The sequence below is a fragment of the Sciurus vulgaris genome (genome assembly GCF_902686455.1).
Source record: "Sciurus vulgaris genome assembly, chromosome: 3".
In the NCBI taxonomy this organism is placed as follows: Eukaryota; Metazoa; Chordata; class Mammalia; order Rodentia; family Sciuridae; genus Sciurus; species Sciurus vulgaris.
Genome location: NC_136463.1, coordinates 91,196,783 through 91,211,304, shown reverse-complemented (window position 1 = coordinate 91,211,304; position 14,522 = coordinate 91,196,783). Strand labels below are relative to the sequence as shown.

The following is a 14,522-nucleotide window of genomic DNA, read 5'->3' as shown; positions in this document are numbered from 1 at the left end:
TTTTACCCAGCATTTCAGAAAGCCTGGAGAGGAATGGTTTTGATCCCCTAGGCTAATGATAGCAGAAAGGTCAAGAGGAAGGTGTCAAAGTCTAAGCAGGCTATCACCTGGGTATACCTAAACCAGAAGCGCCAGGGTCTCCCTGTCAGCCCGTGTGTGCAGTCAGGATGTGGCTAACAGGCACCTGTAGAGGCAGCACACAAGAGTGTAGTAGTAAAGTTTTATAGAAAAGTCTCCTCATTCAGAAAACATGGAAAAACCCCAGCTACATGTTAAGTTCAAACAACAATTATTCAATTTGCAAAAAAATTCCCTTACTGATTAAGGATAGACTTTAAAGACACATACCTAAACAAACCAACAACAAAAACAGATGAACTTAAAAAGGTCAGAATAAGGAAATACAAATTAGAAGAGAACATTATTAACATAAAGGAATAGTATTGAGGCATGTACCTCAGATATGCTTTTGATTTTGGAATTTATCACAGATTGTAGGTAGCACAATTTGCATGTTAATGCTGGAAGAAAATACAGTGTATGTGGCCCTGCAGTGGGAACTTATAAAAGGGCATGTGAGCTTTCATTCTGCCAACAGGAAGAGAGGCTCCTCAGTGCCACAGGACAGGGAGGCTGTGAGGGCGAGGAGCCTCAGGTACTCAGGGCCACCCCTCCCTGCCAGCTGCCTTTAGCCACAGCCAAGTGCCTGGAATCCAGAGCAACCCCCCACAACATTCTTTCATAAGGGATGATTCTTCCTGATGATTCTTCCCTCACCCTTAATGACTCATTCCACCCACCCAGGCTCCCAGAGTTTACAGAGAGTGAGAAGAGGAGGATCAATGGCACCTATGACTTTTTTGGGTTCAATCACTATACCACCGTCCTGGCCTCCAACCTTGATTATCCTTCTTCCGTCTCTTCCTTTGATGCAGACAGGTAAGTCAGCCAACAGGGTGCCTTTGGAAGGACAGAAATGTCCCCTTGGTCCGGCTCTTTTTCAAGAGATCAAGAAAAGTTCTCTGAAAAGGTCAGAAAAGGGCCTCCTGATGCCATATACACAAGTGATGATTAGAAGACAGAGGTGCTGGGTTTGCAGAAACATTTTCAAGTAGTTTTTTTTCCTGCCAAATTTGTCTCACTTCTTGTATTATGAGTCAAAATAACAATGAGCCCCGCCCCCACTCCCCATTTCAAGGCAAAGATCAAACTATTATTCTGTACTACGCAAATAGTACATGTTCACGGAGCAAACATTAGAAAACAATAGGACCCTGCTCCCCTGGTACTGGGGATTGAACCCAGATGCACTGAGTTTACCACAGAGTTACAGCCCAGCTCTTTTTATTTATTTTGAGACAGGGTCTCAGTAAGTTGCTTAGGGTCTCACTTATTTGCTGAGGCTGGCTTTGAACTTGTGATCCTCCTGCCTCAGCCTCCTGTGTCACTGGAATTACAGGTGTGCGCTACCACATTTCAGAAGTTATATGTGGACAGCATCTACAACTTTACTATATATTACTTATATAGGAGTACATAGCATATAAATTATAACTATAACAATAAGCAGGACTAGTTTCTACATTGTTTTGTTCCTTTTCAACAAGCATCTTTCCAAATTAGTACTTCTGAACCTGTCCAGGTTCTTTCTTCAAAAATAAGTCATTTTACCCCCATGGCTCCCAATATATCCTGAAACCACCAGTTAGACTTCCAGAGAAGGGATATAAGGACTCTGGAGCACCTTTCTGCTTGTTCTCTCAGTGCCTCATCAGTCTTGACTGTCTCCTCCACAAACTACTAGAGCTTACAAAATGGCCCATATTCATTCAGCTGAGTAAGTCAGGTACTGATAAAACTAATTTTTTTTTTTTTTTTTTTTCCTGAAGGATTTGTGTCTAACTATTTAAATGGCTGGTCTTGAGATGTCCCAGCTTGGTGTCCTCCCCTGGCAGGTCCTCCTTTGGCTTAAGCAGTTCCCTCCCCTTGTTCATCATTGGGAAGAGGTCAGTTTTAGAAACCCTGAAGCAGGTCCCAGGCTGTCTCTGTCACCACACAAATGAGGGCTCCCAATATGTGTGCCTGTGGCATTGATGACATAGGCGACTCAGGGAAGCCTGTTCCCTAATAACAGTACTGTTATTCGAAGACAAGCAGTCATTCATGACAATATGAGGTGACATCTGTGAACAGGGAGCCCATGGAGGGTTAAGCTGCATGGGCAAGACCATTCCTCTGCACAGGTGGAGAGCACAGAGAATGGAGAGCATAAGTGGCATGTCAATAATCTATTGATATTGAGTGGGGCAACTGGAATGAGTGAAAAAGAGATATAGAGGTAATTGATTCTTCTGGGTTTAGTGTGACGCTTAAGTCTGGAAAAATCTAAGGCTTTGCCTCCTATAAATCCTGTTCTGTGTAAAGGGCCTATTAGGAATCACAAAATGAAACCTAACTTTTAGTTTTTGAACTCATAGGGGAGTTGCCATAATTGCCGATCGCAGTTGGCCAGAATCTGGCTCCAGTTGGCTGAAGATGACACCTTTTGGCTTTAGAAGGATCCTTAACTGGTTGAAGGAGGAGTACAACAATCCTCCAATTTATGTCACAGAGAATGGAGTGTCCCAGAGGGAAGAGACAGACCTCAATGACACTGCAAGGATCTACTACCTCCGCAGTTATATCAACGAGGCCCTCAAAGGTAAGACAGACCTATGCCTTCCTCCATGTGCACCTTTTGCTGTTGGAGACATGGCCAACATCTGCAGGGAGAGGCTAGTGCTGCATCTCAGAGCCACAGAAAAGACATAAAGATAGGCTTCTTGCTCCTGACAGGGCTATACTTTTTTTTTTCCCCTCCTCCTCTTTCCTCACTCTGTATTCAACAAGCAAACACCCAACACTGGCTAGACCTAAGTTCCTGGCCTGAGTCATTTGTTTTCTTTGATCCTATGCTGGATGGTTCCGAACATGACATCCCCAAGGCAGGACCAAGAGGAATAGGCTGGGTTGTTGGTATAGAGCAGTTTGTTCCTCAAACAAAACCACTTGGGATGGGACATACGGGGGGCAAAAAATTCTAAGTGAGCCATGCTAGCCAAAAATAGAGTCAGGAAATCTTTTCCTTCTAAGCTGCTGGTTTCCTGTAGGGAGGAGCACCGACACCTGACCCACACCAGTCTCCTGTGCTGAGGGGAACAGATGGCTCAGTGGGGTTAGGTCAATCTATCCATGTGCCTAACTCCCATTTAGGGCTGAGTCTAGAAAGATGCTGGTAGCACTGCAGCTTCACCAGAGGATTTGCTAACAATCAGGCAAAGTAAGGGGCAGCTCTTAAGATCTAGGGTCTGGGCTCACCTCACTCTCCAAATTGGAACATCCGGAGGCCTGGCAGGGAAGTATCTTATGAGACAAGGAGAGCTCATGCCTGGGTCTCTGTTTTGATAGCTGTGCAGGATAAGGTGGACCTTCGAGGATACACGGTTTGGAGTTTGTTGGACAACTTCGAGTGGGCCATGGGCTATACAGAGAGATTTGGTGTGCATTTTGTGAACTACACTGATCCTTCTCGGCCAAGAATCCCCAAAGCATCAGCCAGCTTCTATGCGTCTGTAGTCCGATGCAATGGTTTCCCTGACCCTGCAGCAGGACCCCACCCTTGTCTCCACCAGCCAGAAGGTGAGGTGGCTCTGGAGGGATGAAGGGTGAGTGGGAGGGCCTCTTTCAGTCTGTTTTCATCTGCAGTATTACCTTCCTCGCCACCTCTCCATCTTCATTCATTCAACCAAAATTTACTTTGAATGCTCCAGATATCCCTGGAATAATGAAACAAAGGCCACATAGGGCTACTATCACCCAGCAACTGGAAGCCTAATGGAGGAACAAGCAAGCAGGTCTAGATTCTTCTTCCAACCCTACCACTGACATGTAGTGCCACCTCGGGCACAAAAACTAGACAAATACTTTAGGCAGTTACAAGGATGAAATGAGAGGACTACAAAAGCACACCGCAGGGGCCCATGTTTGTTGACTGACTTAAAAAGTATAAAGTACTATGCAAATGTACCACAATGCAATTTAGATTACATCCTCATAGAAAATGTTTAAAATATAAAAATTGCTAGCCAGGTGCAGTGGTGCACACCTAGCAGCTTGGGAGGCTGAGGCAGGAGGATCCCACAAGTTCAAGGGCAGCCCCAGCTGTCTCAAAAATGGCTGGGGCTGTGGCTCAGTGGTAAATTGCTTTTGGGTTAAATCCCCAGTAACCTCCCAAAATTAATTTAGAGGTCCTTAATACACTGTGAAGGGGAATGGGCATCTTCACTGCAGCAACACCCAACCTGGCTGTGCAGATTTGGGGTATCATGTAGCCTCTGGACTGCAAGGATTCAGCTGGGGCCTTTCTAGGGCCCCAGAGATTTGATAATTGTATAAGCACTGGATTACTTACTGCCCTGTTGTCCTCTCCTAGATGTTGGACCCACCATCAGCCCAGTGAGAGAAGAGGTTCAGTTCCTGGGGCTGAGCCTCGGCACCACCGAGGCACAGACAGCTTTGTATGTGCTCTTTTCCCTTATGCTTCTTGGAGTTTGTGGCTTGGTGATTCTGTCATACAAATACTGCAAGAGCTCCAAGCAAGGAAAAACACAACCAAACCAACAAGAATTGGGTACTACTATCTCTTCATTCTGACAAGTCACCACCTTCCACACACTGCAAAGCAGGCCTACATTCTCCATGTCTTTGCCAGCACCAAGCTCTGTAATGTCTTGTATTCTACCCATACTGGACTTCTTCACTAAGGCCTTCTGCACTGTCAAAGAGATGACCTCACCCTTGATTGGATTTTGAGATCTTGATTAAAACGGAATTAGTTGCATCTTGCCACTATCTTGAGAGTTCATGTGAATGTAAAATAGCCCACAGGTAGCTCCTGTGGAAAAGTGCAGATATGGTCTAAGACTTTGAAGATGGAATCATGAGTAAAAACTGTAAAAATCCTTCTTAGGAGAAATCAACTCCACTGTGTAGCACTATAACATCATCTCCTGCTCACTCTAAGTTCTCTAAGTCATACTTTTTCTCAGAAAATAAAACTGTACCATGCATTATGTTCTATCTCCTATGGCTGCTTCACTTAGAAAAAGGTTCAACCGAAGGTATGAAGTCTCAAAGTCATTTAGTGCTCTAACTTTTCCAAACCAGACCAAGGCTGTCTGCTTAAAATTATACTTCCCCTACTGCCACCTTTTAGGTCATCCTGGCTGTTTCAACTATCAGATTACTTCTAAGGCCCTGAACTTGGGTTTCAAGGTCTAGGTCATCTGACCCGGGCTCAGTTAAGACTGTTCCTTCCTCTTCTCGAATCCATGGTAGTTCTCACCTGCCTTGACTAGCCCACATTTCTTGTCTGCAAATGCTATTCCTTCTGTCTAGGATCCCCCTTTGTTTTTTTTCCTCAGAACACCCTCAAGTCACAAGCAGCTCACAGAATGAGCTTACTCCTTTGGATGGCTTCCCTTGATTCCCCAGGAAGATCCTCTTTCCTCTAATTTACTTGTAACTGTCCCCCACTATGGTTGGACCACATTACACTAGGATTGCATATTTCTCTGCCATCAGTATGGGCAATGACCATGTCTGTCTTTGATGAGTACACCTGGTCCTTGGGTGTTTATTCACAAACATCCAGAGCACTGGTGGGAGAAAAAGATGTGGTCTTTTTTATTTTATTTTTTTGGCGGTGCTGGGGATCGAACCCAGGGCCTTGTGCTTGCAAGGCAAGCACTTTACAGACTGAGCTATCTCCCCAGCCCCAAAAGATGTGGTCTTTATCAGTCCCGCTGAATATTCTGAGAGACAATCACAGTGTGAAATACCAAAAAGGGGAAGTGGGGTGTGTAGCAGCTATAGCTCAATGGCTGAGTACTTGCCTACCAAGTGTTCAAACCCCAGCACCAAGAGAAAAAAAAAATTTAATTGGTTTTAAGAGTGACATGCTTGAGGGCTTGGGGCTATAGCTCAGTGGTAGAGCATTTGCCTGGCACATGTGAGGCACTGGGTTTGATCCTCAGCACCACATAAAAATAAAGGTATTCTCCATTTACTACATCAATGAAGTGACCTGCCTGAAATTTTATCATTCCTCATCTGAAATTATGTCTTTGGAAAATCCTACCACAAATGTTCCACTGTCATGAGTCCCAACCAGCCAAATGGCATGAGTCAGGTGTACATTTTGTCAGATGCAGTAGTTCTAAAACTAATACTAAAGACATTTTTTAGGCAGATAGATTCAGTATCATAAGCTGTCCATTATATCTAAATTAAATTCACAATTCAACATGACATTTTTTTGGGGAGGGATACCAACAAAAAAGTTTCATAAACTTTTAAGAGCCAGGATATAAGATGAAAAAGAATACTAAAACATAAGGCCAGTTATTAAGATAGTTTGGTAGTAGAGAGCAAATGGAAAAGCATCACTGATAGCCTAGAGATAGCTTCAAACTACATATGGGAATAGAGTATGAGATAAAGATTGCATCCCAGTTGTGGGAAGGGTGTTAGATGAGCACTTAACTGGTGGTGGGTCAACAGGTTAGCTCTTTAGGCTGTTAGCCAGGGGTCTGGAAGGGAGCTAGACTGCTTCTTTGGATACCAGATTTAAATATAAAAACAGCAACAAAACCCAGAACACTAGGACACAAAACTTTCGAGTGGGAAAGGGATTTATGAGCAAGACTCAAATACCATAAACACTAACAAATTTGACCACATCAATACTGTGGCAGAATACCATCCACGTACTCTTCAAAAGATAAAATATTTACAATATATGCTAGAAAAGGGCAAATTTTCTTAATGTACATGGAATTTTTATAAATCAATAAAACTATGAAAACAAAACTGGCAAAGAACAGCTTCAACTTAAGTTAAAATGACCAATAACATTTAAAGACATTCAATCTTGAGATGAACACAATGCATATAAAATGCACATAATTTTTCATCATGTTGACAAAGATGAAACAGTATGATAACACAGTGTTGGCAAGGGTGTGGGGAAACAACATTCTCATACACTGTTGGTGGGGGGTAGAATTCATACAGCTCATAAAGGAGCCAATTTGGCATCTTTCTTAATCCAAACCACAAATACCCTTTAACTTATTAATAAATTATACAAAACATTCTACAGATATATATTCACAATAAGAATATACTGCCCCATCAAGATGTTCATTATAGCAATGTTTACAATAGAAAAACAAAAACAACACATTGTAATAGCCACTGAATGCCATCAGAGCATAGATAATGTCAGAGTACTTACATCAAGTAGAACGCTATTGCAGCCATTACTAAGAACGAGGTAGCTATGTGTTGACAGGAAAAGATCTTCAAGACTAAGTAAAAAAGCAAGATGCAGGGTAGTATATATAATATGATCCCATTTATTTAAAAATAAAGATTACATATTTGCTCATATATGCATAAAAATTTTCTGAAAATTACATAAGAAACTGTTCATAGAGGTTACCTCTTGGGAAGAGCAGTACTTGGAGTAAGATGCCAGGGGAGAGACTTCATTTCACAGCCTTAAATACTTATCAGATATCTTTACCATGTGTATTTTTTTAAAAGATAAAATTGAGGAGGGATTCTCCTACTAAAGATTATGAAGCATTCCTTTATGTAATTTCTCTAAGACATATTTATTTTTCTTCAAGACAAAATGACTTGAGGTACTCAATGTTTCTGCAAATATATCTCTAATAGTTATTAGTAGGGTCACACCCATTTTGACAGGTTTTTAAAAAATATCACCTACTGCTGCATTTTTAAAGATGACAAAACTTCAACTGGGATGCCTGCTAGACTTTCTTTTTCAAACTCGCTTTTTAAATTATGGAAATAATATGATCACTGAAGAAGACTGGGAAAACATAAGGGTGCAAAAGGGAAAACTAAAATCACATATAACCACTCTTACCATTATTAATGTCATACTGTGTTTTCTTTCTTTACATATATATTAATACATAGTTCTATCTATATATAAAATTATTTTACAAAGCTGAGATCATACTGTACCTACAGCTCTGTACCCTGCTTCTTTTCCCCCAACACATAACAGTTGTTCCATAAACGTTAAAGTGAATTATTGAATTAGTAGTGTACTGTTTCTCCTCATCAAAAATTAATTATATCTACAGAAGGCATTTAGTTGGTTTCCAATTTCTAAGTAAAATAAATACACAATGAGTATGTTTATATGTGAACAAGGTATACATTTATGATCATTCTTCTGAAACATTATTGGATCAGAGTATGAAATGGTTAGTTTCTGATGTTTTCCAGATTATATTGATTTTCACTCCTACCAACAGTATAGCTTACCTCACTATTTCCTTGCCAACACCATTACCATTTTTTAAAGTCACCGTCATTTCATAGGTGAAAAAGTTTGCTGAGAAAATTCCTTCCTCCAATTACAAAATAAAGTCAAAGTCTTCCTACACATTCACTTACAAGCAATACCTTTCAAATCTAAAAACAGAGCAACTATCATGCTTACTCCCCTTTTCAACATCATTAGTTTAGTGGTCTCTATTATGAAACATACATAGAAAAAGTAGCACATAGGTCAGATTAAGAAACAACCAAATGAGTAAAAGTATATCTTTATTCTATATATTTCTCATCCCACACCACAGACACTCCAGGTCCTAAAGATCTGATTATTGAGTACAAAACTTCAGTATAAAGGTGAGAGAAAAGACCCAAGTAGTAGACTAGCAGTTCTCAACTGTTTTGCATCAGAAGCAAAACAGATAAGAAGACCGACCATAAAGTTATGCAAGCAAAGTGATGCCTCACTGAACTAGGAGAGACAACATGGCATCAATGTGCATCAGAAAATTTCTTTGCTATTTTGCTGAAATAGCTTCCAGGAATTGGGGGTGGTGGGGCGCGGATAGGAGAAATGTGATTTCAACAGAACCCTGTACAACAAAAAGATGCTTAAAGCTAAATAAGATCATTTGGATTTTTGGAAAAGATCTTTTATTCAGTATTTATGTAAAAGTAAAAACTAAGATTTACCTTGCAGCTGATGATGAGCAAAAAGAGAAAATTTAAACATAAGTTATCATCTGATTGCCTAGTTAATATGCTCTAAGAGTCAAATTACTCAGTGACATATCAGCTATTTTGTGTGGGCTTAAGTGTCTTGGAGCAAACAGTATTCTAAACAAAACGTACCATCTGAGAGCACAGGGAAAGGCTCTATGAAACACTGAGGAAGAAGCTGATGGAGGGAGGCTGTGGCAGACCTTTGGAGTCTTTTAGGCTTCCTGTGATTGGTGGTTATATGCAAGGACCTAGCAGCCTGTAACTTTATAGCTTAACTTTTCTGGGTTAAACAACTTTTACCCACACCCACTCATCAGGAATAAAGGACACATTTATAGATCAGCTGGAAAACATAAAAAGCAGACTGACTTCTCCAGTAGAATTTTAGTTGAATTAAATCATAAGAGAAACAATGATTATTGTACATATTGTATTGTTTGCACTACATCTGCTGAGTAGAATTTCCATTCCAAGTGTTGTTTTCATCTTCACCATCATCTTGAGTCCTCAACCTATATATTTTCCCCTCCTTTTTGAAGTCTTCCCCTCGTTTTTCCAGCACTCTTTTTCTGACTGGTTCCCTGATAGACAAAAGAGGAAGAAGGAACAAAACACCAGTAATACAAATTTATTTCCTTCAAATTTCCATTAGTACAGGCAATTATATTTTACTTCTAACTCCAAGATAAGGAAAGTCCATGGGAAGTAATTATATCTACCAAAGCAATACTAGATTTTATTAGTCAACTTTGGTAGTTTAACTATCAGTTCTCCAAGCAAATCAGTAAAATCCTATCTTTGTTTCTGAATGTTTCTTGATGACTCACTAAACCTTAGAAAAGTGTGTTTAACTGCTAACTAATCTTTCCTTTTTTTATTCATGCAAGCTGGCATACTAGTTTTAAAATATATTTTTTCTTATTCGGTTGTAAAATACCTTTATTTTTTTATGTGGTGCTAAGGATCAACCCAGTGCCTCATGTGCTTGGCAAGAGCGCTACTGCTGAGCTATAACCCCAGCCCTGTCATATCTATTAATATGTAACTTACAAAGTATCCCAGAGGCTATCCAAACCTCTAGTCATAGCCTAAATGACAGAAATGGTCAACCAGTAATTTTTAATCTTTTAAAAATCTTTAAAATGACTTAAAACTAAGAATGAACAGGACTTTGTCATTTGAGAACAGGAAAGAAATAGGGATGAAATTTAAGCTTAAAAAAAAAATAAATAAGAGAGAGGAAAGGAGGGTGGAAATAGTGGAACACCAAGCTTCACCTCCTTAAATACACATTCATCCCATCCTTTGCCCCAACCCAAGACATGTTCCTTTATTTGAAAAAAGTTTTAAAAACCCACACAGCAAGCTATCCTATATAACAGTACTTGTTATAGGATTAAGTGCTTCCACCCACTTCACAGTAAGAATTCTAAAATTCAATACTAAGAAGACCTAGTTCAAATGCTATTCTAAGACTAAACAGAAGAATTTCCCCATGACCTCAACTTGAGTCATGTTCTACAGAAATAATTGTTCTTGTTGCCTATTGGTCAAAAATAAGATAAAGGCTAAATCAGTATTATATATCATCATTTACAGAATCAATGGAACACAAAATCAGAGATCTCCACACTGACAGCAAATGGGCAAAAATTTTCAATACTTAATTATCACACAGGACTGATAAGAGACTTGTTATAATGTTTATAGTAAAGGCCCAATGGAGTGTTCCACAGAGGAAGTATATAATAAATTGTGCTATTTAATTATCAGAAAAGGGCATAATCTTATCTTCTAGTAAAATACTTACTATCAATCTGTTTCAATCTAACCATATAACATATAACCATCAGAGATGTATGAGCTAAAATGGTCAGTGTTAACTGACATTTAAACCTTTGTTATAGGCAGTAAAATATGCCATCTCTTGATTAAGACAAAATAATCTTGATTAAGAGGGAATATCTAGTTTTCTCAATTAGGTCCTTCTTCAAATGACCCAGCAAAACTGTCAGCCAGAAGATCAAAGAACCACCTGGGTTAAAATTATCTAAGCACAGTGATTCCTTTGAAGAAATTATGTAAGATGGTCATGAGCAGGTAATGAAACAAACTACCTAGCTGGGCAAACTTGGTTAGCAAGAAAGGTATTATACATCTGGGCGCAGGGGAAACTCTTGTCTTTATAGTTATGGGGTAAGGAGAATGAGTGAAATTAAAAAAAAAAAAAAAAAAAAAAAAAAAAAAAAAATCTGAATGAGTAAACCCAGATAGTGAATGTCCCAGGAGAGATGATACAATACTAGTTTTTTCTGTCCACCATGGGGAGTGGGAAGGACAACAGAAAGAAGGCAAAGTATCCCTAATGCAAGTTTTCATTTTGATAAAAGTACTGGGCATTACATGCCTATTTTGCTAATGGGGGAAAACAGATACCTTTTTTCTGATTTGCTGGATGAGGCAGGGTTTGAAGGTTCTGGTGATGTTGCTCTCACTGAAGTCTGTGCAGGAGGAGGATTACTAAACAAGAAATTGCTAATCAATCTCCAGATGGCAAGGAATGGGTAAAGTACTGTCCCCAACAATGTCCAAATGTCTCCACTGGAAGAATGTACAATGGATGTGGATGGTCTTCCTGCCTAGAAATTACAAAATTAACAAACCTAAATAAAGACTATATTAATATTAGCACAATTATATCACACAAGGTTTTAGATGCATCTTTTATCTAGAAAATGAGGCTGTATAAAAGGATTTGTTTGTTGCAAAAAGGTAAAAATTACCAACTTTTGTTGTTTTCTAAGTGTATATAAACTTATGGGAACTCCTGGATCTTTGTATTCTAAGAGTAATTATAATATTACAAATTAGAAAGTGGTTCTCACTGGTGAAATTAACCAACTTTTTAAGAAAATTAAGCTTTTATAAATGAAATTAACAACTTTGATAAGTCTTTCTGAAAAACGTGGGAAGGTTTCAATCTCAGTATATGCAACAATCCTGAAAATGCAGGGCTACTTTAGGAGGGAGATATAGGTTAGAGTGGGGAAAACCATAGGATGTAAGAGACCCAGTTTTCATCTCAGCTCTGGCACTTAGGGTGGGACTTTGGCATTTTAAGCTTTTTGAGCCTCTTCTCTTAATCAGAGACTAAAATACTGTTGTTAGGATCAAATGGGATGACACATTTGAAAATTAGTGTTATTTTAATGTTTTAAAAATTAAATGGTAGAGTCAGATATAAATAAAAGAAATTAAGTCTATACATTAGAAACTCAACATTCCTTATCTTCTAATACTGGTCATTTCTTGTAAATAAAAACAGATGAGGAAAACAGCTGTAAAACTAGTGCCTCGAGAACATTAGCAATACAAATATGTAAAGCACAGGATAACTGTACAATAAACTGACCTAATTTTTTGAAAACTGGGATTTAATTATTTACAGTACACCTTTGTCTTTCCCTTCTGCTAATTCTAAGAAATGACCAAGAATAAAACAAACGGGGGGGAAAAAAACAAAGTATATACATACTGGCAATAGTACCACTGAAGCACTTGGGGCAAGTTCCAAATCCAGTAATTTCTTTTTATAATCTTCTTTGGTAAATTCCCTCCTGGGAAACATGGTTGCTAATGAAAAATTACCATAAGTGTTGCCAACAGTCTGTAATATAACGGTAAGTTTTAAAATCTTACAAAGGCCCCCTTTAAAAGAAAGATATGTTATGTACATTCAAAACGACTGCTTTAATTAAAAACTGACTTTTTAATTTAGAAAGTTTACTTAAATGTAAACTCAACAATCACTTCTAAAAAAGCATTTATAACTTAAATATGAATACAAATAGCAAGGATACAGTTCCAAAAACTATCCAAAAACTCTAACTACATAAGCTGAATAAAAATCATAATTATGGATGAGGATGTAACTCAGTAGAGTGCCTGCCTAGCATGCATAAAGCTTTAAATTTGATCCCCAGCATTGCAAACAAAAATAAAAAACCCAAAACAAAACAAAAAATGCTTATCATGGCAAATTTCATTGTTAACATTTTTACTATCATTTTGGCATATTTATGTGAATGTCTTACATTGAATTATAGGAACTTTCTATTTAAAATGTGGAATATACCAGTATTTTCCTTATACCTCACTTTATTTGACTTTGCTTTATTGTGCTTCCCAGATATTGTTGGTTCTTTAAGGTTTGGGCTGGGGACATGGCTCAGTGGTAAAAGTGTCTGTCTGGCATGTATGTGGCCTGGGTTCAATCACCAGCACCAATAAAACATAAAGTAAAAATTTGTTTCTCAAATTGAAGGTCTGTAGCAATCCTCTGTTGAGCAAGTCTAAGAGTACCATTTCTAACATTTGCTAATATTTTTTAGACATAACACTGTTGTGCATACTTAAAGAGACTACAGTATAGTATAAACATAGCTTTTATATGCAGTGGGAAACCAAAAATGTGTGTAATTGATAGTCACTTTATTGTAGGAATGTGGAACCAAACCTAGACTACCTCCAAGATACGCCTATATAAATTCAGGGATTTTTGCTGCCTTCTTGTATTAAAACACAAATGGTCCATAATCAACCTACACCATGATCCAAGATATAAGAATGTACACTGGGGAGCACCACAATCAACTTTACCATTTTAAATCACCTATATTTGTAAACTTTAAGACAACAGCTTATCTTTCACTAGAAAACTCCAAAGACTTTTTTTTTGGTAATTTCTTTTTCGCTATAGATCATATACATATTGGTCATTGTTTTCTCAACTTGACATACAAAAATACAAAATCTGTCATTGTACTGAGGTGGGGTTTCAACAGGATAGATCTCTCTTTATCACATAAGCCCACTGAGAAAATTCTGAGCAGGGGTACTTTGTGGGAGGGCTCAAGACAAAAGAATAACATACTTAATAATTTACTTGGGTTGGTTCTACTATAATGCTTATGGAAAAGGGTTCTGAACAGTAGTTTTAAAACTGTCTAGCCCTGCTGAACAGTATAGGAAAGCTTCAGAGGAATCCTTCTTCTCTTGGGACCCATAAGTGAGAGAAGAAAAAATGGAAATAGTCTGGTGGAAAGATCAGACCCAACACCCAATTCTGATATAAAAATTTCCTATTTCACTTAGATTTTGAGTAGAGTCACATTTTGGATGCAAATTCTTGTGGCACTGGGGACTGAATCCAGGGGTATTCTATCACTAAGCTACACCTCTAGCCCTATTTTATATTTTGAGACAGGGTCTTGCCCAGGCTGGCCTTGAGGTCCTTCTTGCCTCAGCATCACCAGTAGCTGGAACTACAGATGTGCACCACCATACTTGGCAAAGAAAGATATTTCTTGTTAAATATTACTGAT

At 38.6% G+C, this 14,522-nt stretch overlaps 2 protein-coding genes across 2 annotated transcripts in view; one reads left to right on the top strand and one right to left on the bottom strand.

Annotated features, from left to right (window-relative positions):
* Positions 1–9,115, top strand: part of LCT (lactase) — a gene marked incomplete at its 5' end in the record, with an annotated part of 46,681 nt that extends 37,566 nt beyond the window's left edge. The window contains 4 exons of the mRNA XM_079135598.1: positions 805–939; positions 2,478–2,701; positions 3,448–3,678; positions 4,472–9,115. Coding sequence (XP_078991724.1) covers positions 805–939; positions 2,478–2,701; positions 3,448–3,678; positions 4,472–4,692 — 811 coding nt within the window. The 3' untranslated portion in view covers positions 4,693–9,115. The remainder of the gene's footprint in view (positions 1–804; positions 940–2,477; positions 2,702–3,447; positions 3,679–4,471) is intronic.
* The window catches only part of UBXN4 (UBX domain protein 4), a 32,190-nt gene continuing 25,102 nt past the window's right edge, over positions 7,435–14,522 (bottom strand). Inside the window, exons 11-13 of the mRNA XM_079135669.1 lie at positions 12,674–12,805; positions 11,575–11,777; positions 7,435–9,719 (exon numbers count right to left, since the gene is read on the bottom strand). Of these exons, the coding sequence (XP_078991795.1) occupies positions 9,581–9,719; positions 11,575–11,777; positions 12,674–12,805 (474 nt within the window). The 3' untranslated portion in view covers positions 7,435–9,580. The remainder of the gene's footprint in view (positions 9,720–11,574; positions 11,778–12,673; positions 12,806–14,522) is intronic.